Source organism: Stegostoma tigrinum, chromosome 18, assembly GCF_030684315.1.
Source record: "Stegostoma tigrinum isolate sSteTig4 chromosome 18, sSteTig4.hap1, whole genome shotgun sequence".
NCBI lineage: Eukaryota > Metazoa > Chordata > Chondrichthyes > Orectolobiformes > Stegostomatidae > Stegostoma > Stegostoma tigrinum.
The window spans coordinates 12,397,586-12,422,849 of record NC_081371.1 but is presented as its reverse complement, the minus strand read 5'-3'; the positions used below and the strand labels follow the sequence as shown (position 1 = coordinate 12,422,849).

At 38.9% G+C, this 25,264-nt stretch overlaps 1 protein-coding gene across 16 annotated transcripts in view; it reads right to left on the bottom strand.

Moving 5' to 3' along the window:
* LOC125460790 (ataxin-7-like protein 1) overlaps positions 1–25,264 on the bottom strand; it is a 233,447-nt gene that overhangs the window by 57,225 nt on the left and 150,958 nt on the right. For all 16 annotated transcript variants that reach the window (XM_048548709.2, XM_048548710.2, XM_048548712.2 and 13 more), the window contains one exon: positions 1,848–2,140. In XM_048548709.2, coding sequence (XP_048404666.2) covers positions 1,848–2,140 — 293 coding nt within the window. The remainder of the gene's footprint in view (positions 1–1,847; positions 2,141–25,264) is intronic.

Below are 25,264 nucleotides of genomic sequence, written 5' to 3'. Positions count from 1 at the left end.
TAGGTCGTATGGCCCCTCAGATCTGCTCTACGTTCAACGTGGTCGAGGTTGATCTTCTCCAGGCTCAACTCCTCTTTCATGCCAGCTTATTGTAGTCCTCAACTCGCCATATTTAAAAGTGAAGTGATTTTTGAAGTACTTAGTGATCTGGCTTCTGCAACTTTCTGGGGTAGAAATTTCCAAGTGTTCACTATCCTCTACAGGAAGAAATTACTTCACATCTCAGTGACCTCTTATTTTGTAATCATGTTCCCTAATTTGTCACAGCCTCACTAGAAGAAATGTCTATTCAACATCTACACTGTCAAGTTCCTGCAGAATCTTGTATGTTTGAATAAGATCAAAACTCTAATGTATAAAGACATAACCTGTTTAGTAATTTTTGATAAGTGAACCTCTTCATCCCAACAGTCAGACTGGTGAGTCTCTTTTGAACTGCCTCCAAGGAGATCAAATCAGTGATTGGTTAAGCATTTTACTGTAGCTTCTTTGGTTTTGTATTCTTTTCTTCTACTTATAAAGCAAATGATTCTTTTTCCAAAGCAGCGTTATCAACTTCATCTGCCACCTTCAAAGTTCCCTCTGTTCCTATACTCTCCTTTAAAATTTAATAGATTTATATTGTCTTCTACTCGCTGATTGCATCAAAATGAATCACTTCAGTCTGTTACTAGATTTCATTTAACACTTGTCTGCCCAATCTGTCTACATCCATGTAAGACAGCTTCTGTCTTCCTGCTTATTATATTTCAAAGTTTTGTATTATATGAATGTTTATAAATGATGTGCCCAATGCCCTTGGCTAATATCACATTCAAACCACCACTTTTCCCTTAATTGCTAGAATTTCCTTTTCTGAGGACAATTACTCTTGCTGACATGCAGATCCATGGGCAGCACAGTGGTGTAGCGGTTAGCACTTTTGCCTCACAGCACCAGGGGCGCAGGCGAAATCCCACCCTCTGGCGACTGTTGTTTGCGGTTTGCACATTCTCCACAAGTCTGCGTGGGTATCCTCCATGTGCTCTGCTTTCCTCCCACTTTCCAAAGATGTGCAGCATAGGTGGGTTGGCCATGCTAAATTGCCCTGTAGTGTCTAGGGTTGTGCATGCTGAGTAGGTTAGGCATGGTATATGCGAGGTTATGGGGATACAGCGAGGGTGAGAGATGCTCTTCAGAGAGTCAGTGCAGGCTTGAAGAGCCAAATCGCCTGTGTGTGTGCTGTAGGGATTCGATGATTCTATGGGTAACAAGAACACTTCAATACCTGATCTAAGTAGCCAGTTTTCACATCAGAACCTAGGGGATCAGAGTTGACATGATGTTTGACTATACTAAGTAGTGTAGCTGGCCTAATTGTACCTTCAGTGAACATGCAGACACTAGCACATTCCAGATTCTATTATGTTGTTCTCTCCTTAGCTCGTGGACAGAACAGCTGATTGTGTAAACTCTGTATTCACAGATACCAAAATATTCAATCCTATATAACAATTCTGGTTCTGATAAAACGAAAGTGTCTTAAATTGTACTAACGCTCCAAAAACATCTTTTTAGTCTTAACCATTGCCCTCCTTAGGAAACTCAGATGATTAAATATATAAACATTAGATTACACCCCCTGAAATGACATGTAGTAAGGTATAACTTTTCAAAAGCACACAAACTATTTTGTTTTGCTTCTTATTGTAATTTCAACATGAGTATCATATCAAAAAATAAATATCCAGCTATCCAACATCTCATAGGTATTAATGTCTTGCCTGTCAACTTCTTTCTCAATGAACAATACAAACAATGGCAAGTGGTTAACTGTGTTGCAGAAGAAAGTGAATGAAAATACTTACCAGAAAGTCTTTTGTGAGACTTATTGCTGCTTTTAGTGCCATTTTGATGTTTCTTGTCTATTGCAGGAGATACTATTGATTTTCCATTTAGAATCTTTTCAGGTGAAGGTGGCACAGGCTTTGAAGTTGTTGATGTCAAAGCAGATTTAACCAAAGTTGCAGAAGATGTGGAGGAAGAAGAAGCGGAGGACGTGGAGGTGGTGGTAATGGTGGTGGTGCTCATTTTAACGTTGGCACCATCTGCTTTCACTAAATTAGGGATCTTCTCAAGGCTGACGACTGGGACTGGAACACTGCAAATAAAAAAGTCCCATTTGTTAGTATTAGTCAATACTACTTCCTGGTGTTCAGCCTTTCACCAGCAAAAACATGAGCTAGAGATAACCAGACTGTGCTCCAGATAGTGTGCAGTATTTCTGATACTACTGCTGCATTTATTTTCTTTTAACCAAATGATACAATCACACACTCTGATAGTCTGCGGATGAAATGGATGCATCAAGAGCTTTAGGAAAACAAAGAGTGGGGAATAAAATATTCTCTCATCACAGTAAGCAATGAAAAAATTCAGGCAGCCTCAGAAGCACCTGAACGTTAATTGTTGCGAGTCTTTCCTAACTGAACTTACAGGGGCCAGTTTATAAACTAGACTGCAATAAAAATAACCATATGTGCACATAGGTGTAAAATGCAACTGTTGCTACTTTCCTGAATACAGATCTTCTCTGGCATCAGAGAAAAAGATCTATAGAAATACCAAGTGAAAAGGTTATAGGCACAGTATATACTTTCTGGTGCTATAAAGCTCGACTTCAAAAACTTAAAAATGTATTAACTGCTGATTCAATTAAGGTTTTTTATATACATATCAGTTGGATTAAACATTTCAAGATGTTTTAAAATTAGCTATACAAAGTGGCCAGAATTAACAGAATATTCAAACTTCACTGTTATAAATAAATAAGTATGAATAAATTTGGTTCATCCTGTCCAAAAGCTCAATAAGTCAGTCACCTTTGCACTGTGATATTGAGTAATAATGATGAGGCAGCCTTCTGTTGAATCAGCCAATCCCTGCCAGAGGGCAGTGAAGATATTATTATCAGCCTCAAACTGCCTGGGTTGGTGTAAGGAGAAGGAAGAGATGTTGGCAAAAGCTACTGTGTAGGGTTCCCATTCCTGATTTCAGTAATCTCTGATGTAGCTATGCATTACTGAATCCAATGTAACTGTAATTGTTTCCATAGTGACCCTCAACTTCCCAATGTTATCCCTGAAGCACGGTCAGTGCAGTGAGACACAAGAGTATGATCTCCACCATCAAAATAAAAGGACATGCAGGGGATATAAGATTGTCTTGTGGAAAAAGTTAAATTTCTAAAAATATTATCCTTTCATGTCCAGGATTAATAATTAGCACCATAGCAAAGTAGTAAAATGAGATAACAGAATTTGAGGCTTATAGTCCAATGGCATTGCAAAGAGAATTTACGATGTGAAATTGCCACAATGACTAAAATTTAGAGTACATAGCAGTGAATTCCTTAACAACAGCAATGGAGAGACAAGAAACTTTCTCTCACATTAGCTTAAAACAAACAGAAGTGTAGAGACGTTACATTTTCTGGCAGACAGAGGACTGAAAAAGTGTGCCTTAAGTGGAAAAAGTCAGCACATGCATGACAAGTCAATACTTCAGGCTGAGAATCTGAGTCAATATCAAAGGGTTCAGAATAAAATTTGAAAGCTGGTTCAGAGTTAAACTGACTTTAAAACCATATAATAATGAGACCAATGTGACTGAACTTAGTGACCAGTTTAAAATCCAGATTACAACTAAAACTAAAACAACAATTTGTGCACAGAGGTGTAACATGCAGTTGTTGCTATTCTTCCGAATACAGACCTTCTCGGGTATCAGAAAAAAGATCTATAGAGACAGCAAAGTAATAACTACAATACATCCGAACAAAATTGCCTACCTGATACCTGAGACAGGGGTTCCCAATGAAAATCAGTATCATTTATCTTTGGCTCAGAACTCTAAGAATCCATTATGAGAGGGGCAGCTCCAAAGTCACCAATCCATTTATGTTACTGGCAAAGCTTCAGCAAGCGGCACTGTCATCACATCATTGCTAATTTGAAACTCACAGCTTTGTGGCAAAGCTTCTGGGAACACGTTCCTTGCCACTAGATGGGGAAAGCTGGCTCTCAAGGTGAAACTCAGAGGAGATGGCAAGAGTCAAATATTTCTCTAGGTTCAGCAACATTATATACACATTCCATCAAAACCGGACCTCAGCAAAGATTCAAGAAATAACATTAGATCAAAATAAACAGACAAAGGACAATAAAATAACACTTAAAAAGATCAATTGCAGGTTTAAATATCTAGTGATGTCGCCGATTCGGAATTTAAAAAAACAAAAAAGTGTGCATCTATATACCACATTTCATAAATAAGAACTTTGGATTCCTATATTTATAAACACTGCGAGAACTGTGCCATGCAGAAAGTAGCAGTTTAAGAATGCTCATAACCACCTCCTAAAGGTCAAATGGTGATAGACGATAAATGTCAGACTCGCTGGCAATGTCTATAGCCCCAGAATTAATTTGATAACACACTTTGACCAATGGATGTCCTTTTAATTGGCCAGTGCATTCACATGTATTGCTGCAACTTCTTTCAACTTTTGCTCCAAGTCAAAATCATTGCTTATTTACTTTCAATATTCCTCAGACTATTTGATGTTGCTGCTTAAACCAAACTCCACAAATGATACACAAAAATATTCTGCGCCCCATTCTGACATAAATTCCATTTTGATGAATCTCCAACAACTCTGGCTGAGTCATTGAACTCTTCACCATTGCATAATATTTACTTGTTCTACATTTTCCTGCGATAATTTCTTGAAGCAATCACACAAGTTAATGAAAGGTCATCAAAAAGAACAAACAAAACACTGGGAATAACAAGCTGCAGAGCTGGATGAACACAGCAGGCCGAACAGCATCAGAGGAGCAGGAAAGCTAACGTTTCGGCCCTGGACTCTCTTTTCTGCTCCTTTGATGCTGCTCGGCCTGCTGCGTTCATCCAGCTCTGCAGCTTGTAATCTCAGATTCTCCAGTATCTGCAGTTCCTACTATCTATCAAACAAAGCACTGGACTTTGTTGCTGGTGGGAAACAATTGAGCAGCAGAGATTACAAGAAGCTTGTGTTGAATTTTGGTCACATCACAATTGGGAGTGCTTTGAACAGTGATAGTCTCTACATAATGAACACAATATAGAGATTCTGGGGAATGTGAAAAACAGATGGACTCAGACGATGCTAGAACTGAGTGGTCCTGGCCAAGAGGGAATGCGGAACCAGGTGGGGCTGTTTTCACTAGGTAAAACAGAGGTCTGAGGGATGTCCTGATAGATCTTTAATATTATGAAATAATTTTATGGATTAGACAGAGACACATTTCTATTTGCTGCCACAGCTAGTTGCCGTATATGTCAGATACTCTCTTTAATAAATCCCACAGGGGATTCAGGTGATACCTTTATCTGCAGAGAGTGGTTAGAATGCAGAAGCCAGTATCACAAGTAGTAGTTGAGGGACAAGCAGAGGTGCAAGTCAAGGGCTTGATAAATACCTGCTGGAGACTGAAAAAAAGGTAGGTTGACGGGGTTAGACAAGGCAAAAACTGGAGTGGTTTACATTGAGGAAAGAAACCCAGCATGGACCCATTAAGGCTGAAAATCCCGTACTCTGCTGGAAATACCATGTTATTCTATGTAGTTGATGCGTAATATCTGATCCTTATAATGTTCCTGTATTCTTTATTTTCTTCCATATTCTCCCACTCCAATTTTACACCTCCTGCTTTAGCTACCACTTTCTCTGCTCTTCTTCCCTACTGTTCCTCATTTTGGCTCAAATTAGCACTTCTGCTTTTCCTGCAAGACCTTAAAAAACATTCTATATCAACCAGTCGTTGTCACTGTGTAACCGTATGTCTTTGGCACTAGCTGGTATTGTATTATAATTTCCCCAAGAATTCAAAATGATTTTCATCCACAACTTATATTTTTATTGTCCAAAGTAAGAGTTTGACTGAAATAAAATAGTATTGAACAAATTACATATTGCACAGTCACACAATGACATTTATGTATTGAACTTTTCTCGTTAACTTGATTAAAATTTGCTTTTATAAGGTGCTGCCACTTGTAAATGCCTGGGCTTATGAAAGAGCATGAAGGGATTGTCAATGTTCAAGTTAAATATCTTATTTCAGCTTAGTATTTAGCAGATAAATTCCAGTTGTCTTAGTCTTGTCAAAACAGTCTTAGTGCACTGTTCAATTATACCATCCTTTTTGCATTGGGTTCAGGGGCATTCAGCCCTTTGCATTGACATGCCTGTCCTGGAAAAAAACAGAAAGACAGCTGCATCTTGACTCCTGAGATGCTGCTTGGCCTGCTGTGTCCATCCAGCTCCACACTTTGTTATCTTGGATTCTCCAGCATCTGCAGTTCCCATTATCACTAAGACAGCTGCATTGTTTGTCTTCAATGTCCTAATACATTTCAGAAAATTATTTATTAAGAATAGTTGCAGTTTTAGAGGGAGGAACGAGGTCAAATATGAGGCTAGACAGCCAGGGAAACCTCCTGGTAACAATCAACACCCAAGAACAAATTTTCATCAAAAGGTGATAGTTCTGTCTTATAAACTCCTTCAAATTGAGTGAAAAAGAGTATCTAGGGTACATAGAGAGACAGAAATTGGGGTGGTGGGGTGGAGAGAGAAAAGACAGAGACAGAGACAGAGACAGAGACAGAGACAGAGACAGAGAGAGAAAGACAGAGAACGAGATACACATGGAATAGAAAAATACTTGCACTGCTGAAACAAAGAACATGCAATTGGCAGAAAATAATCAGCCAAGATTGAAAAAGTAAAGACATGAGTATCAAAGGGTGGATTTCTGGAGTCATGAGACAGATTATATAGAAGTTTACCTCACTTAATTTCTGGATGGAAAGTTTATACTACACGAGAATAGACATTTTTTTAGGTGAGTCGTGTTTATCCCATTCATTCAAGAACGGAATACTACAGAAACTCAGCAGATCTGGCAGCATTGGGACAGAAACATTTACCATTGAGTCCAATACGGCTCTTCTTTGGGATCTCCAGTGGCCGTACAACTTTGTTTCATTCAATTTGATGTCATGTTAGAGTTTTACAAAAGTGGTTACAAACCTATGTCAAAATAATCAAATAAGTTTGAACTTTCACTCCTAATGTGATTAACATTAACAAAATTTCCACTGCTATCTTGTTAACCTTGTAAGATCAAGCCATATCTCAAAACTGTTGTTGAAAGGTTTCCAATTCAATTTAATATCTTTGTTTAGATATGACAAGAAAGGAAATATGGCAATCTGAAGTTAATACAAACGTTACAATTTACAATATAAAAGGGTCAGCCTGAACATTGCAGAGCCATATCTCTGCATTTTGTCCACATTCTCTCTTTGCCTATAGACAATGATGGGGTTAGGATTAGGAACAGGCAACAGTAAAATGGGAGTCACAACCTCTGCAGAATAAAACAGGTACAACCAATGCAGGAAAATGAGAACCTGAACAAAAACAGATCGCTAGTTCAACATCTATTCCATCATTATGTTCTATACTTTGCATGAGAGACACGTTCACAGAAAATATTTGTAATTACCTGTTACCTGTAGGTGATGCTATGATAAGGATTTTCAACATTGAATATTCCTGTTATGTGATACAAAAGAATTGCTTTTTGGGATCCACTACTCTTTTTTCAGTAGCTGAAGTGGGAGACAGACAACGGTCAGTGAATTTACCATGACTGGTATTACACTGAAGATGTGAGGAGAGGTGAAAGGGGAGCAGCGAGGAGGTGGTAAAATGGAACATGAAGTATGTGACGGGAATTGCTGATTGGGAGGAATGGCAACTCAGGGCCGAAGAAGGGAACTAAGAAAATCAACAACACAATAGCTTCAGTGATAGAAATCCTCTGACAATTTGATATTGGGTGGTAAACCAGCAGAATGTATGACGCATCCGACCAGTTCCATTTCACGAAGACAGGAGGTATTCAGCTGACAAGATTACAGGTCAGCTGAAGAATACCAAAGTCTATCTTCTTTTGTGCGACAGCCTAGGAAACTGATGAATTCACAAACTGAAATTATACATCTTTGTATTCAGGTAACACATTTTAGAAGACCAGCTTTGTTCCAGAGACATGCCAATCCTGAAATTCTGGCTGCTTTCAACACTTAGCCTGAAAATGACAAGTGTGTCCCAAATATCAGAAATACTTGAGCAAACAGCAAATACTTCTTGGGAGTTCAGGTTGAGTTGACTAAAGCAGTCAGTGTCTTGAAACACATTCAGAATTATCATTGTGTATTCTATGCTATAACGATCAGGCCATTATAAATTGGAGAATCATTGAATTTACCAGGAGCAGTGCCACAGGTGACCTACTTGCTATTAATTAAAAAAAAATACAACCATGTGTTCTCTTTATGCAGCAAGGAGGGGAGGATTTTTGTGAATGTGTCACAATTCAGGCTTATATAAAAGTGGCTAGTGCCATTTTTTTTTCTCTTTTTCTCTTGAATCTCCAACCTGCGGGTTCAGGAAGAAGCACCACTGCTCTTCCTAACTCTCAAACTGCATTAAAGACATTTACCTCCTTTCAGCTGCCAAGTTTTCGTAAGGTCTAGCAAACTATTCCTGCCATCGATAAACCTACAAAGTAGGTTAAATCAGAGGCTTCAAGCAACATTGACGTACTTTAATTTTTAACTTTGTTCTGTGAACTCGTTCGACAGCCCTGCTTTTGCTCTACTTTCAATAAACATGGAAACAGGCTAGTCAGAAGTGGACAGGGTCAGGTTTGAGAGTCTTAATATTTAATGCTGACTCAACAAAAAGCATTTTTGGTTGAAAAATTCTAGACTTTTTCCCAAAGAATTTTATTTACTCAAACTGCCATGGGGAGGACCAGAAGAAATTAATGTTAATCAATTAAGCCTGCACTTCAAACATGGAAAATTTTTATTGGCTGGAGTCTCTATCTCAGTATGGATTTTGAGAGGCAGAAATTCGCTGGAAAATTTTTCTAAAATAGTTGGAACCTAGTGATTTGACTTGATTTGATTTATTATTGTCACATGTATCTAGGTACAGCAAAAAGTTTTGTTGTGCATGCAGTACAGGCAGATCATATCATATAGAGTGCATTAGGGTATTGGAACAAAGTGAGGAATACAACATTACAGCTGAGGGAAGGTCTGTAAAAAGGGAGATCAACACTAAATTTAAAATTTGAGAAGTCCATTCAGAATTCTAATAACAATGAGGAAGAAGCTGCTCTTGTCTCTATTGGTAAGTGTGTTTAACCTTTTGTGTGTCTTTTGTCCCTAATAAGAGGTTGGAAGAGATTATAACTGGGGTGGGATGGGTCTCTGATCATGTTGGCTGTCTAGTGGAAGAAATATAAAGTGGACCTCACAAAACAGTGAGCTTGGATAATTTATTTTAGAGAAGGTATGCAAATGCTGAGAACACACTAAGAAAAAGCAGAGTATATACACCCTGAGTCAGGAGCAGAAACTAAAGACTCCAGTCGCAAGGCTTGTGAAGGAAACTAGAAGATCACATAGCAAAAGCTGATAGAGAGATCTCCAGAAATCTTGTTACTTGGAGAAAAGTAGAATACTGCGGACAACTATAATATATTCTGGAAGACTGTGGCATAATACCATTTAGGGCTGATCTCCAGAGAAGTGAATGAATCTCAAGAATTTTGTACGTTAAGGGAACACCTGGGTGGGTGATGGAAGGTATAAAGTAGGACTAAATTTAGAGCATTTTTTAGAACTGAAAAATGACCTCATGGCACAGTTCTATTTGTTAGTTGCTGCGTGTAAGGATTTCTTCTTTAAACATTAACAGCCCGTAATAGAATGATAACATTAGAAAAGGTGTTCGCTAAAACATTAAGTTATGACTCAGTTATGAGCTTTAGTTCTTACAGTACAAGTTAGAGAAAGCAGTTCTTCTGTGAACCTATGGCAATTTTGACAGTTGGGATGTCCCCAATTCAGTTGCGTCTTGTTGAACAATGTTTAAATTTTACAACTTGTACAGGAATCAGCTGAGGGTATAACAGAGAAAGATGTAGACTTGTGCTTGCATTAGAAATATGTGCAACTCACCTACTCAAAAGCTAACTTATGAAAATATCTAAGTGAGGTGTACAATATTCTAAATGGTATGGATGATGAGTTGAATCCTGCTAAATCTGGAAGACAGAAAAGTGAATGGGTAGGTGGCCGTTCAGAAAGTAAACTGTTGCTAGTACCATTATGCGTATTCTTAAGTCCACCAACATATGGCAGATATGGCAAGAAATAAGTAATTTTCAAAATTCTATGTTTGCTGATCAGAAGTATCAAGCAAATCAAACTGCCTTAAAGACCAACATTTCTTTTTGTATTCCGTTCTTCATGATTTGCATTTGACAAAGTTCAATCTGCCAAAGTCATATATTAAGAACGAATTTAATTTATCCGTTTCTTTGCCATAGTATTCAAATTCTTATTATTTTGACATATTGCCCACAATCTGTTGTCATAGGCTGACACTGGAAAATAAGATCAATGAAAAAATAAGATCACAAAGCAGCTGATTTTTCTGCACCAGAAGTTATATTTTCTCTCAAGAACCAAGTTCAAATAACTTAGATAACAAAGTGTGAAGCTGGATGAACACAGCAGGCCAAGCAGCATCTCAGGAGCACAAAGGCTGACGTTTCTGGCCGAGACCCTTCATCAGAGAATTGTCCAGTATGCAGCACAAGGCAATGATGGCGCTGAAAGAGGAGGGAGTACAGGCTGCTGCTAGCACAGGCATTGCTATCAATAACTTAATCGGGTTCCTCATTCAGTAACTACATTATCCAGAGTGGTAGGTTGATCTCAGGCTGAATTGTTTTGTCCTGCTTAGCTGATGTCAAAAGGTGCTGGCAAGACTGGTACAACTGGTTTCAGTATTAGGGGAAGGATTTCTACTCCTGAGATTTTTCTAATTATTTCTAAAAATTATACAATTGTGGCAAATGTACAAACAATCTGTTACTGTACTTTGATTATTAAAAAGAAAACTTAAACGTTCTTTCCCAAAAGGTGATCTTGTTGAAGGTTAGGGTATGGAAATAAGTTAATATCCTTGAGATGTGCAGCAGTAATGAAATATAGATACACTTAGTCAAAGAGACTGACTGGGCTGCATGGAGAATGCTGGGTGTAGATTTAGGCACCTCATTATAGAGAACATATAAAAGTAACGGTGAGTACATAATTTAAGTTCACTGGATTGATACTGTGGATGTGAAACTATAAGTTGAACTGTGAAATTCAGGGCTATTTCCAAAGGAGCGGAAAAGTCTTTAATAGAGATTGGACAATCAAGCAAAGGGTCATCAATTTAAAGTTGTTGAAAGTGAGAGATGAGAAATTTCTGAATTCAGAGGCTAATGGAACATGGAATGCTTTGCCATAGATGCATTTAATGCAGGCATCATAGAATCAGAGATATACAGCATGGAAACAGTCCCTCCAGTCCAACTCGTCCATGCCGACCAGATATCCTACAGAAATCCAGTCCCCTTTGCCAGCATTTTGCCCATATCTCTCTAAGCCCATTCACGTTCATATACCCATCCAGATGGATTTTAAATGCTGCAATCATACAGCCTCCACCATGTCCTCTGGCAGCCCATTTCATTCCCACACTACTCTTTGGAAAGACAAATCAGGGCAGGATATTTGCACTTAATGGTAAGGTCCTGGGGAGTGTTGCTGACAAAGAGACCTCGGAGTGCAGGCTCAGAGCTCCTTGAAAATGGAGTTGCAGGTAGATAGGATAGTGAAGACAGCGTTTGATATGCTTGCCTTTATCGTTAGGTGCACTGAGCATACGTGTTGGGATGTCATGTTTTGGACATACAGGACACTGGTTATGTCACTACGGGAATACTGCATGCAACTCTGGTCTCCTTTCTATTAGAAGGATATTGTGAAGTTTGAGAAGGTTCAGAAAAGATTTACGAGGATGCTGGAAGCTTTGAGCTATAGGGAGAGGGTGAACAGGCTGGGGTTATTTTCCCTGGAGAGTGGGAGGCTGAGGGGTAACCTTATAGAGATTTGTAAAATCATGAGGAGCATGGATAATGTAACTAGGGAATGTCTTTTCCCCAGGATTGAGGGAGTCCAGAACTAGAGGGCATAGGTTTAAGATGCGAGGGGAAAGAAATAAAAAGGGACCAAAGGGGCAACTGCATCTTTTCAACAAAAAGTGGGAAGAAATTTCAAGCTAGGGAAGAACAGACAGTAGAGCAGGAGAGCTGGTTAACAAGATTACTTCGGAATTGCTATAGCAAAGTGTAGATATTAGAAGCCAAATTCCTTCTTCTGCATTGCAAATTTCAGTGGTGTTGTGGAAGAAAATGCACAAAATATTTAGATGCGTCTATTTTGGAGTGAGAGAAAAGTATATGCCACTGGGAAAGAACTTATCTTCCATAATTAAGAAGTATTCACAGCACAGTGTTTCTGTCCTAACAGGCACTTAAGTGAACATTCCATTTACTGCCCATTCTAACTGGCGGGCCATCTTCTCGACCAAACATAAAGCATGTGATGTAGGCACAACCCAAGTATTAGAAAATGTCTGATAGAAGAGACACCTTGCCTAGTCAAAGGTTTGAAGAGAAGTGTAGGAGCAACAGCCGAAACATGGCCTGATGCATCAGTGTTATTACAACTGTACCAGCTGAACTATATTTATCAATGAGTCCTACAAAAGATAATTGAACTTGCCAATTCAAGCAAGGGGAAAGAACTCATCCAATTCTCTCAAGAATGCACACAACTCAACGTACTTACCACTATTAATGTCGCATCTCATTTTCACAGGATATAACGCAATAAATTGCCAAGATATAAAAGGGGCCTTTGTACTCCTCATGCTGCAGTCCTGACTGATTGCACAGAGTGTACTGCTGCATCATTGGAAATTCAGTGCCTGAATTCTACCTAGTTGGGATTTAACAAATGTCACACGAAGTATACTGACTTCATTACATTCTTGTTAATCAGTGCCCAAGTACAGCCAACATCCAATGCTAGGAGCATGGCAGAAATGGGCAAAGCTGACCACACAATCTCTCTGTGCCAATGAGCAAACATGTGCTTGGTGACTGACAATTATTCAACCTAATGTTTCAAATAAAAGCACTTCCAACATTTAAGTGGCTGGACTTGCAAGAGCACCAGAGTAAAAACGGCTTTAGTAAATACATTTAAATTTCAATTTACTTTAATGTAAAAGTTTAATCCTAGAATAATGCATTTACTTCTAACAGCAAAATTAAATAATGGGCCATACAAATCTGTCCCAAAACTTACCTTCTTGGAAGTTTCATGGCCAAACTAGCACAATTAAAAATTGTTAGGGCACTGTTTCCAAACCCAAGTAGGGTTACTTTATGAAATTCTGGAGTCATGAGCTCTGAGGCATTAATGGTTACAGCGGAACTGTGACGAAGCTATAGCAGCTGGGCTCCTCCTCTAACAGGTTCCCACTCTCAAAGATTCTAGGTCCCATCCTATTTCTTCAGTTCTCACTGAAGGGTCATGACAGTTTTGAAGCTCCAAAGCAGGGTCACAGTTGGAAAATGCTTGAGAAGCAGTGTCAGGGCCGTAAGAGAGAATTGCCCTATTCTAACTACACTGTCTCCTGCAAGGAAACCATTTGTGCAAATCATTTAACAATGTTAATACTGACATTAGTCATATCAGTTACCGAAACACTGCAGAGCTACTTGTGGACATAATCAAACACATTAATGACAAAAAAAAGTATGTTGTTAAATGACGAAAAATACATTAAAAGCTCATTTTGTAATTGAAGTAACAAAGCAGGAAAGTAAAACTGATTAGATATATGTTTTACTAATTATTTATAAAGCCTTATTACCATTAGTGTTGGATAGTGAGTTATAACAGATAAAATTTGCTGATAACAAATGCTTAGTTTTCACATATGAGCCATTAATAAACACCGGTGTGAGATCAGAGAGTTAATGGATAACTGTACTTTTGAGATTAGCATATTTTCTATCATCTGGATCTGGGCAATTCTCCCCTTGCTGAAATCTAAACAGAGTAAAAGTTTTTTCACCATGTGACGAAATCAGTTATATGTTTGGCTTGTCCCCAGAGAATATAACACTGCATTCAAAAAACGCTCCTGAGAATTTCTTGCCAAATCTAACTCCATGGTACTGCAGGTGAAATTACGAGCATCAGAATTCTGAAGGCTGTTGTTACCACATTGTTGCAGTTTTGGCACTTACACACTGGGAAGGAATTTCAACCTTCTTCAGGGGCAAATTTCCACTGTGGCCATTTCAGCCATTCTGAACTAACAGTTAGTCACTAACAGCAGTCAATTATTCCACCTAACAAGGAACACAGCAGAAAGGCTTTACCCACCATCAACTGCAAATCTCTACGGCTAAGGGACAATAAGAACACTATGGGCCCGTGTGTTCCACTGCCATAACCGCAAGAAAAACATGTTGGACACACATTGCATGAGATGAGTTTAGTAAAGGGTGTGGACGGAGGGGAAGACAAAGCAAGTTTATGTTTCAATTAAGAAGCAGTAGAAGCAGATTTGATTGTCAGAGGTGGGTCATGATCTTAAGCGGTCCAGACAGACTTCTCTGCGTGTTATGAATGATGGACTAAGGAGCATTTTAGAGAGACCTGCAGTAATTATAAGACCATAGACCATAAGGTTTAGCAGTAGAATCAGACCATTCTGTCCACTTCTACTCCACCATTCTATAATGGCTGATATGTTTCTCTATCCCCATTCTTCTGTCTTCTTCCTATAACCCTTGTTAATCAAGAACCCATCTAGCTCTGCCAAAAATACACTCCACAACCCTCTGCAGCAATGAGTTCCACAGATTAAACATCCTCTTGCTGAAGAAATTCCTTCTCACAAAAATCTAAAGAACTGCAGATGCTGTAAATCAGGAACAAAAATAAAGTTGCTGCCAGACCTGCTGAGCTTTTCCAGCAACTGTGGAGGTGAAAACAGAGTTAACGTTTCAGGTCCAGTGATCTTTCCTCAGAGCTGATGGTGGCTGGGAAAACTTCAGTTTATATGCAGAAAATAGTGAGGTGGGTGGGGTAGGGTGTAAACAATAGGATAGAGCCCAAAGACAGAGACAGACAGTTGGACTGACAAAGGAGTCGCTAACGATCAGGTTGGGAGGGTGAATAGTTGTTAATGGGGACTGTTAGTGACTAACAACAGGGGGTGTATAGTGGTAGCCTATAAAGTGTCACAGCACACTTCCTGTTGTTAGTCACTAACAGTCCCCATTAACAACTATTCACCCTCCCAACCTGATCGTTAGCAACTCCTTTGTTGGTCCAAGATAACAAAGCGTGGAGCTGGATGAACACAGCAGGCCAGGCAGCATCTCAGGAGCACAAACGCTGACATTTCGGGCCTAGACCCTTCATCTGATGGAGGGTCAAGGGTCTAGGCCCGAAATGTCAGCGTTTGTGCTCCTGAGATGCTGCTTGGTCTGCTGTGTTCATCCAGCTCCACACTTTTTTATCTTGGATTCTCCAGCATCTGCAGTTCCCATTATCTCCTTTGTTGGTCCAACTGTCTTTCTCTCTCTTTCGGCTCTATCCTATTGTTTACTACATACCCTACCCACCTCCCTATTTTCTGCATATAAACTGTCATTTTCCCAGCCACCATCAGTTCTGAGGAAGGGTCACCGGATCCAAAACGTCAACTCTGTTTTCTCCTCCACAGATGCTGCAAGACCTGCTGAGCATTTCCAGCAACTTTGTTTAAATTACTTCTCATCTCGGTTCTAAAGGGTCATCCCTTCACTCTGAGACTATGCCCTTGGGTCGGAGACTCCTACGAGAGCAAACATCTTCTCTATGTCCACTCTATCCAGGCCCCTCCATATTCTGTAGGTTTCAGATAGACCACCCACCTTCATTCTTCAAAACTCCCTCAAGTACAGACCCAGAGTCACCAACTGCACCTTGTATAGTAAGCCTTTCATCTCTGGCATCATTCTTGTAAATCACTTTTGGAGCCTTTCCAAGGCCAGCACACCGTTCATTAGATAGCAGATCCAAAACTGCTCACAATACTCCAAATGCACTGAACAGAGCCTTATACAGCCTCAGCAGTCCATCTCTGCTCTTGTATTATAATGCTTTTGAAAGAAGTGTTAGCATCGCATTTTTCTTCTTAACTGCCAAGTGAACATGCACGTTAACCTTAAGAGAATCCTGCCTCGGACCCAAGTGCCTTTGCGCTTCAGATTTCCAAAGCCGTTCCCAGTTAGAATATAGTCTACTCCTTTATTCTTCCTACCCAAGTGCACAACCTCACACTTAGTACTGTATTATATTGTATTCTGTCGCTTTTTGGCCCACTCTCCTAGCCTGTCCAAGTCCTTCTGCAGCCTCCCTGCTTCCACAACATTACCTGCACGTCTACCTATCTTTGTGTCATTTGCAAACATAGCAACAATACCTTCAGTTCCTTCATCCAGATTGTTAACACATAATTAAAATTGTTGTGATCCTAACACTGATTCCACTAGTCACTGACTACCATCCTTAAAAACACCACTTTAAACCCTTTTCTCTGCCCTATGGAAAGACATAAAGGCAATCTTGCCAGAAAGTTGACAACATAAGAAAGAAACTCATGTCCAGCAAAATAACAAAGAAAGTAAGAGCTGCAATTGCTGGTTAATGCTCGTAGCCATGTGCTGGCATAGGAAAGGGTAAGCTAATTGGAAAGATAAGGCATGTGACTAAAATAATGAGGTCAAAAAGATGGCTTCTGTTTTATTGGGCACTGATATCAGTTTTGGGGAAAAATAGTTGTTGTTCCAGAAGGATAGGTTACATCGAAACAGGAAGGAAGCTAATTAAATACTGAAGTTAAGAGTCCTGTCAACTAGGGCAGAAGGCAACAGGTAAAATAAAAGCATTAAAAGGGGGCAAGAGAACAAAGATATAGATGATGCAAAAATGCAAGTAACAAAGAATTTGATAAAAGGATTACAAGAAGGGGCAGAAGAAGGTAATTAAATCCACCAGTGATAAGACGACAAAATGTAGCTTGTCAAAAAGCTCATGGGTGGTATTAAGTATGAAAAGACAAAGAAGTGCCTGCACTATATTGCTCACGGCAGCAGGAAGATACATTGGGAAACTGGAAGTAGTGCTATTTTAGGGAAATTACAAGACACAACAACAGTAACAGTGGTCTGGCTGTAAACTGATCAGAGGAAAATAAAACTGTTAAATTGCGTTACTTTTTAGGATGCATTGAGCTTCTTCCCACCTCTCTAACTGTATCCATATACATCCCTCTATGAATTTCTCCCTCATGTAATTATCTGGCTTCCCTGTAAATGCATAATTTCTTTCACCTCAACTACAATAAATTACATAGTTCTACTTTGTAACTACTCTCTGGGTAAAGAATCTGACGAAGGAAAGACAGGTGAGCTGCTGCCTTCTTATGAAGCAACCCCTGCTGCGTCTGAGCAGTCATTGTACAGATAGTAAAGTGCAGCTGGGGCTGCGTGTGAAGGATAAATGCTTCGACCAGTTGGGCTAAATGTATACAAATGCCTAACTAATTCAGAATGGAAAACATGGTCATTCTCTCATGTTTTAGACTCCCAAATCTCAGAGGCATTGCAGTGGCAAAGCACCAACAAAAGTTAAAGTTGAAGGGTATACTGCAAGAGAATGTCGATGGCATAAAGGAAGGGAGAAATGATGAACAGAACTGCCAACAGGTTGTTATCGATGCTTGTGAATAGTCAATTGAAGAAAGGTATGGTTGGGGATGCTGGACCAGCTCACCTATCCTTCCTTTAGGCTGCAGGAGCATGTTCTAGTGAAACCACAAGGAAACAAAGAGGATGATATACCTTTAAAAAATAAAGAGAAATTCAGATACTTCTCACATAAAGAATCAGAGTTTTTTATTATTAGATCTATCAGTGATTTTTTCATGTTTATGTTTTCTTCCTCTGGTATCTTCCATTAGGGGAAAACATCTTGTCTGTGCACAGCCCATCAGACCCTTCCATTTTTTAAGGTCTTCAATTATATAGCCCCCTTGGCCTTCCTATTTCAAGGCAGGACAATCCTGGTGAAGGGGACTAACAAAATCGCTCTTCTTGAAAGTTTTACCTGTCTATTCATTGATTGGAACAAGGAGGAACAAGGAGGAAATAAATGCAAAAGAATTCTTGAACACTGTACAAGTCTCTCTCTTTATGCAGTTGCTTACACACCTATAATAACTATTATTAGATGTAGCTATAATTAATCAAATATTGAATTTGAATGTAAATGAGCATTTCAGTGCCATCATATGATAAGATTAAAATCAAAAGGGAGGAGGTGAATGCAAAAGCAAGGGCACAGGGTTGGAATAGCGTAGATTTTGGGAAGATAAGTCAGCTAGACGGACTGTAAAGAGAAACTGATACGCAGTACTGCCAATTAACAATGAGAAATGTGTTTTAAAAGAATGATTGCAAATTTGCAATCAATGTGCCATTTTAAAAAAATATCAAATTTCAGAATATTGAAAGCAATAAAATTTGAATCAATCTCAGAAGACAGGTTACGGGAGATGGGATTACAAAAATATAAGCAGATAAAAAAGAAAGAGAAAGAGGTTCAGAAGGGGGTGGAAAAAACAAAAATGTAATATGGAGACGGAAACTTAAAAGACAGTCTTCCAAACGATGACCATAATGTAAAAATACATATCTAAATAAAATTGTTACGTGCAATTTTGGATGTTCAGAGAGAAGGAAAAGTAGTTAATTTTAAAGAAGTTAGCTCAGCTACCAGAGGTTAGAGTGCTAGGCCCTGACTGAATGCATCCAAACATCGTGGCAAAAATGAGGAAAGAAGTAGGAGAGATGGTAGGAATTAGATTTCTGAGTTCTATTATTTTATTCAGTGAAATGTAGCAGTAGACAGAAGCCAACACTTTACTTAGGTTCATAAAGGGAGGCAAAGCTAACTGAGATAATTAGAGGCCAGTTCATTTAATGTCTGCAGTTGGGAAAATTCAATCATTTACTGAAGATAAAATGATCAAATGATCAAATATTCAAATGAATAGAAAATAGCTTAGGGATTCCAGAGCGCAAAATTATGCTCAATAGTCTTGATAAGAGTTCTTTGAGGCAGTGAAGGATATCCTGGATGGTTAGTGGAATGCAGTAGATGTGGTGTAAACAAATTTTTGGAAAGCTTTAGAGAAGATAGCACATTAAAAACTACTTAAGACAATCAGAGGGCAGTAAATTAACAGAATGGTAAGCAAATTGAATTTAAAAACTGGAAGGAGGACCAATGCAGAGGGATAGGGTCAAGTGCAGATTGGGTCTATCCAACAGGGTTCAGTTTTTGGGACTGCTTCCGTTCACTGCATATATTAAATAATGTGGTTTTGGTGCTAGAAAGAGCCATATTCAAATTCCAACATTACAATCTAGGAAACATTGGGAAGCAACTCCGAGGACAAAAAGAAGCTGCAAGGAGGGACTCTTTAGACAGGAGAATGAGTGAAAAAGCAACTGCTTGAAGTTATTTGTCAGTTATATCTAAGTTGGTATATTTTGAAATTCAATCATGTAAAATGGTGATGTGGAGGGAGAGTTATTTGCAGGGTCAGATGGTTAAAGTAGTACCTCAAAACGGGCAGTGGCATAAAATGCTAACAGATTGTTACATTTTATGCTAAGAAGTAACTATTAATCCGCATACATTTTTTTGCAAAACCATAAAATAAATAGCGTGCATAGTCTGATGGTCAAAATACAATGGCGACAATGGTACAATGCAGACTAACGTGGATGCTGCAAATACAGAGGCACAGTTGCAAGAACTGAGGCTGGTCTCACTGGAACAAAGGAGAGTGTGGGAGGATTTATTAAAAGTGTTTAAAATGATGAGGGTCAATTAGGGGAGACCAAAGTAATGTTTCCTGTGAATGAGTAGTTTATAGCAAAGGAATATAGATATAAGATCAATTGTAAGTCAATTAGTTCAGAGCAGTAGAAATGTTGTTTAATATAGACGGAGCAGTGGAATGCACTTAATGATTCAGGGAGAAACCATTTCAACACTTAACTGGTTAGAAGGTTGGTCAAAGGAAAAGGGAAAGTAAAGATGAATAAATCAGTTTTGAATATCTGGGCGCGCAGAGGTTAAACGCAAGCCTCAACCAATTGGGTTGAATGTGTACAAATTCCTAACTAATTCTATACGGTGAGAAAACATGCTAATTTTTCCATGTTTGGATTTTCAAATCTCAGATGCATTGCAGTGGCAAAGCATCAACAGAAGTGAAAGTAGAAGGGTAGAATGGAGGGGAATGGGGATGGTATAAAGAAAGGAAGTAGTGATGGGCAGAATTGCCAACAGGTTGTTATCGATGCTTGTGAATAGTCAATTGAAGAATGGTATGGTTGGGGATGTTGGACCAGCTCACCTATCCTTCCTTTAGACCGCAGGAGGAGCATGTTCTAGTGAGACCCCAGGGAAACAAAGAGGATGATATACCTTTAAAAAATAAAGAGAAATTCAGATACTTTTCACATAAAGTGAAAGATAGAGAAAGAATATATTTTTCAGTTCTCCCACACTATTCTTTTGAGGAAAAAAAATTGTCTCTGACATTTGGAATAAGCATGAATTGAAAGGCTCCATTAACCTAGAAAGCATATGCTTTATCTAACTTGAACAAAAAGGTAGAATCTGACCTTGGAAACCACTGTCCACCAAAGGCCCAAACATACATCAAAACACCAAATACTTCCATTGAAGACTACTGCAGGCTAAACAGAAGCTGCTGCCTTCATATAATGCAGCCCCTGCTGAGTCTGAGCAGTCAGTGTAGATAATAAATCGCTGTGAGCTGCATCAAAAGAAAATGCTCTCATTTACTTATGTTAACAAACTAATTATGCAATCATCAATGATAATGGATTAATAGACTCTTCAAAGCCCGCTAAGATTTTTTACAGGCCCTGTAATCAACGATTTTTCCACCACAGCCACTAAACAGTTAAATAATGATAATTAGTTGATTTATACGGAGGACAGGCACCTCACTTGAGTGCTCTGCTTCATCTGCCAGTAGGCACTCACTTGGAAAATCTGAATTTGATTTCAAACTTAACTGTACTTGGAAGCTGATTTGAGTTAAGCTAGTTCCAAACTAGACAAAAAGGGGCAGACACAGTGTGGCAAAATTAAGCCTACTATATAAGCATTGCAAGATAAAACAGATAGGGTATTATGAAACCACACAAACAGTTTCAGTTAAACTTAACATATTGCTGGCCTTCTGGAAGGAATTATGTGGCAATGACAGAATTAAGGTAGAAAATGTAATTTACTATTGCATTTCTGATACAAACTGGTTTGCAGTCTACAGTTCTTGTGTTCATGTTCACTGTTTACATCACAGGCCAGATTCTGCAACTTAGGAACAACAATCTATGCATAAGATTTATACACATGCAGCTTTTCAAAGTAACACAGGCTATATCAAAGGTAAGTTATACAGCCAACAAGATGATTTTAACGTTGTTAGCTTGTTCTTACAGACCTCATATCAACTGCAGTTGGTTAAACAAAAAGACTGTGAGATCTATTGCTTGCCATCTTTTGAGGTTAGGAACCCTTTCTGTAGTTTGATTCAACATTTTATAATTCTAAAACTAATACAGGCTAATTAAGTCCATTTTTAAAGTTTCTTCTGAATTATTTCTCTCTCTTAAGAAACAATCATGTTTGCATGCTCCCCAAACTGAAAAATGAACTTAAAGGCCTCAGTTTACCTGTCCTTAGGTTTAACAGTAGTAAACAAATATATTCTGCCCAGTTGCTCTCTTGCTATTCAGGTTCTATTCATTTAATGGTGCAAGCACCACTTACATTTCACTGTGAGAAAGGAATGCACCAGATTCTTTGCACTTCCATTATTAAAATGAGAATGCACCAACTTTGGGGCAGCATGGTGGCTCAGTGGCTAGCACTGCTGCCTCACAGTGCCATGTCACCGTTTGGTGGAGTCTGCATGTTCTCCCCGTGTCTGCTTGGGTTTCTTCCCAGTGCTCTGGTTTTCTCCCACAGTCCAAAGATGTGCAGGTTAGGCGGATTGGCCATGCTACATTGACCCATACAGTTCAGAGTTGTGCAGGCTAGATGAGTTAGCTATGGTAAATGAGGGCTGATGTGGACAGGATGGAGGGCGGGGAGAGGCAGGTATGAGATGCTATTTGATAGTCGGTGCAGACCCGATCAGCCAAATGGCCTCGATCTGCACCATATGGAGTCTATGATTCTATTAACTTTGCTGCAATTCCAGTTAAAATTATACATGTTTGAGCTTTGTCACAATTCCAATATTAAAGTTAAAAAAAAACAAAAGCTGCAGCCAGAAACAGTTTAGATTTAATACTTATTTACTGAGCTGAATGAGCTGCCAGAGGTTGTGATGGAAGCGGATACAATTACAACTTTCAAAAGGCATCAAGATGGGTACATGAATAGCAAGGGTTTAGAAGGATAGGAGCCAAATGCTGGCAAATGGGAGTAGATCAATTTAGGATATCTGGTCAGTGCTAAATAACTCTGACTCCATAAATATAAAAATGGGATGTAGACTGTTAAAAGTGAGTGAGCAAGAAGGTGTCCAATGGGATATATTGTGTAGAAATGTGAAATTATTCACTTCGGTCAGACAAATGTGAAAAAATAGTTAAGAAATTGGTACACAGAGGAATTTTGATGTCCTTGTACCATATATGGATTACAGAATGCTAAGGAACAGGTACAGCGAGCAGTTGAGGGAAAACATACATTAGCCTTAACTGCATATGGGTTGGTGTAAAACAGTAAGAAACTTTACCTGCAATTATACAGTGCACTGGTGCCATTTGTGGCAGTGTCAGGATGTGTATGTCTGGGCCAGGAGGACCAGGTTCAAGGCCCAATTGCTGCACCAAGGTGAGTCATAACATGTCTACACAGATTTATTAGAAATATCTGTAGTGCTCTGACGTGACCATATCTGGAATACTGGATGGAATCTTTCATTGGGCAGTTTGAGGTCTCTTGTGGAGGGTGAAGTAAGTTTATGTCACTTCTCCTCACAGACAGGTCATTTTTGCTTGAATTATTACATGTTTATGTTGAGGAGTGCCTATAATGTTGTGATGGGATGGGCAGGAAGTCAATGTCCCCACTGTTATTTTAAAATGTCAAATGTCCTGGCACCCTGTTTGAAGTGCATCTGCTCAGGCATTATTTTCCTACAAGCCAGGAGGATCACTTGGACTCACACAGTGATGCCTGCAGTTAAACAACTAGCCCTTCCATCCTTCCCAGTCACAGCGAACGATTTTTATTACTCATCAAAAATCATGAATCAGAAATACAAGAAGAACATTCTTTTTTGCTAAGTGTGCAACATCCCAGTTCACATCATTTGAAACTATTTGTTAATGGCTAACATCTCACAACTGTATTTTTTTGAAGCTAGATGAGGAAGAAGTGGCACAATTGAGGTATTTAATGATGATTAAGGGATTTGATAGCATAATAAAAACAAATTTTCTACAGTGACAGTGTCCAGAGTAACGGGCAGGAATAATCTTCAACATTGAATTAGGCTGCTCAGGAGCAACACTGGGAAATACCAATTCATTTTGAGGGTAATAAATGCATAGAACTCTTTTCACTTAAAAGCTACTCAAGTGTAATCAGCTGAAGATGTCCAAACTGAAACTGATTAGGCAATAAAAGTTATAGAACCAAAATGCTTCAACAGGTGGTAAGGCACAGATTCATCATGATCTAACTGAACAGAGCACAGGTCTTCAATAAGCTGAATGGACTATTTCTGTTCCCATGTTCCAAATTTATAAACCATCTCTGTGGTACCCACCATATCATCACCCTCGTATAAACATAACTATTATCTTAAAAGAAAGTATTCTCAAAATAAACCATGACAATTCATAAGATACTGCAATGCAAATTGCATTACAAATCTGGTATACTCACCTCACCCCCACAGCTACATTCAGTGTGTCACAGAACTTGCAAAAGGATCTTAACAGCATTGGTGGTAAACACTGACACCTCTAAACCAATAACAAGATTGGGTGACCGGGCATTTACTGTTAGCTGACAGATAATCACAGTTAGCCTCCTGTCAAAGTATCTTGACCTAACTTGAAATCTGTACCATAGATAGTGATGAGATGTTCACAAGAATAGTGTGATGATGCAGATTGGAAAAAGAACACTTAAAACAAATATGTCAAGGCAAAACACTTTGCTTCATCAGTTAAAATAGGTCATTTTCAACTGGTATATTTGATTTAAGTGCAAGTGGAAACAAAAAGAGTTACAATTCCACCTTAAACCCAGAAAGATTCTGTCTGTGTGGTGTTTGTTCGTATTAGACGGGCTGGTGATGAAGACACTCTACTTGGCCCCATAGGTTATGAAGTCTAAAATTAGCTGATTCCCACGGCTGGTTGCAATGCAGGGATTCCTCTGTAACTGCATGTGTATCATTTTGGTAATATTTGTCATAAACAGTTTGCCCCAACACCCCCTACCTAGTATTAGTCATGAAGCATGTTTATTTAGGTAGGAAACTGGTGGGCAGCTGGTGGTAAGGAACCATGTTGAGGTAGCTCCAAACAGTGAAAAAGTGAGTGGGAGAAAGGTACAACAACAAAAATAAAATGATTACAACAAAACAAAATCTGTCATTATGAATACACTGGAAAATTGCTTTTGTTACTTTAATGAACATTTCAAACACAAATCCATTTACATTTAGGAAACAAATTAAACAAGAGAAAATTGGAAATTTAGTTGTGACAAGTGAAGACTTCCTCAGCAGATATTCCTATCTATTTACATCCTTCCAAATTTGCAATGCAAGGCAGATTGTGCTACGGTGACAACGCTGAAAAACAAACTAACCTTCCTCATGCAAAAGAAAGCATCCTGAAGGACTCCTCTCAGTGTAGTAACTTCAAAAGTGGCCAAATGTGGCTTGTTTAGTTTAAGAACAGCTACTCACAAAGCATTTTTAAAAATCAAGTAATACTTATGACTCACAACAGATGATTCAACTGCACCTGTTCACACCTCATGC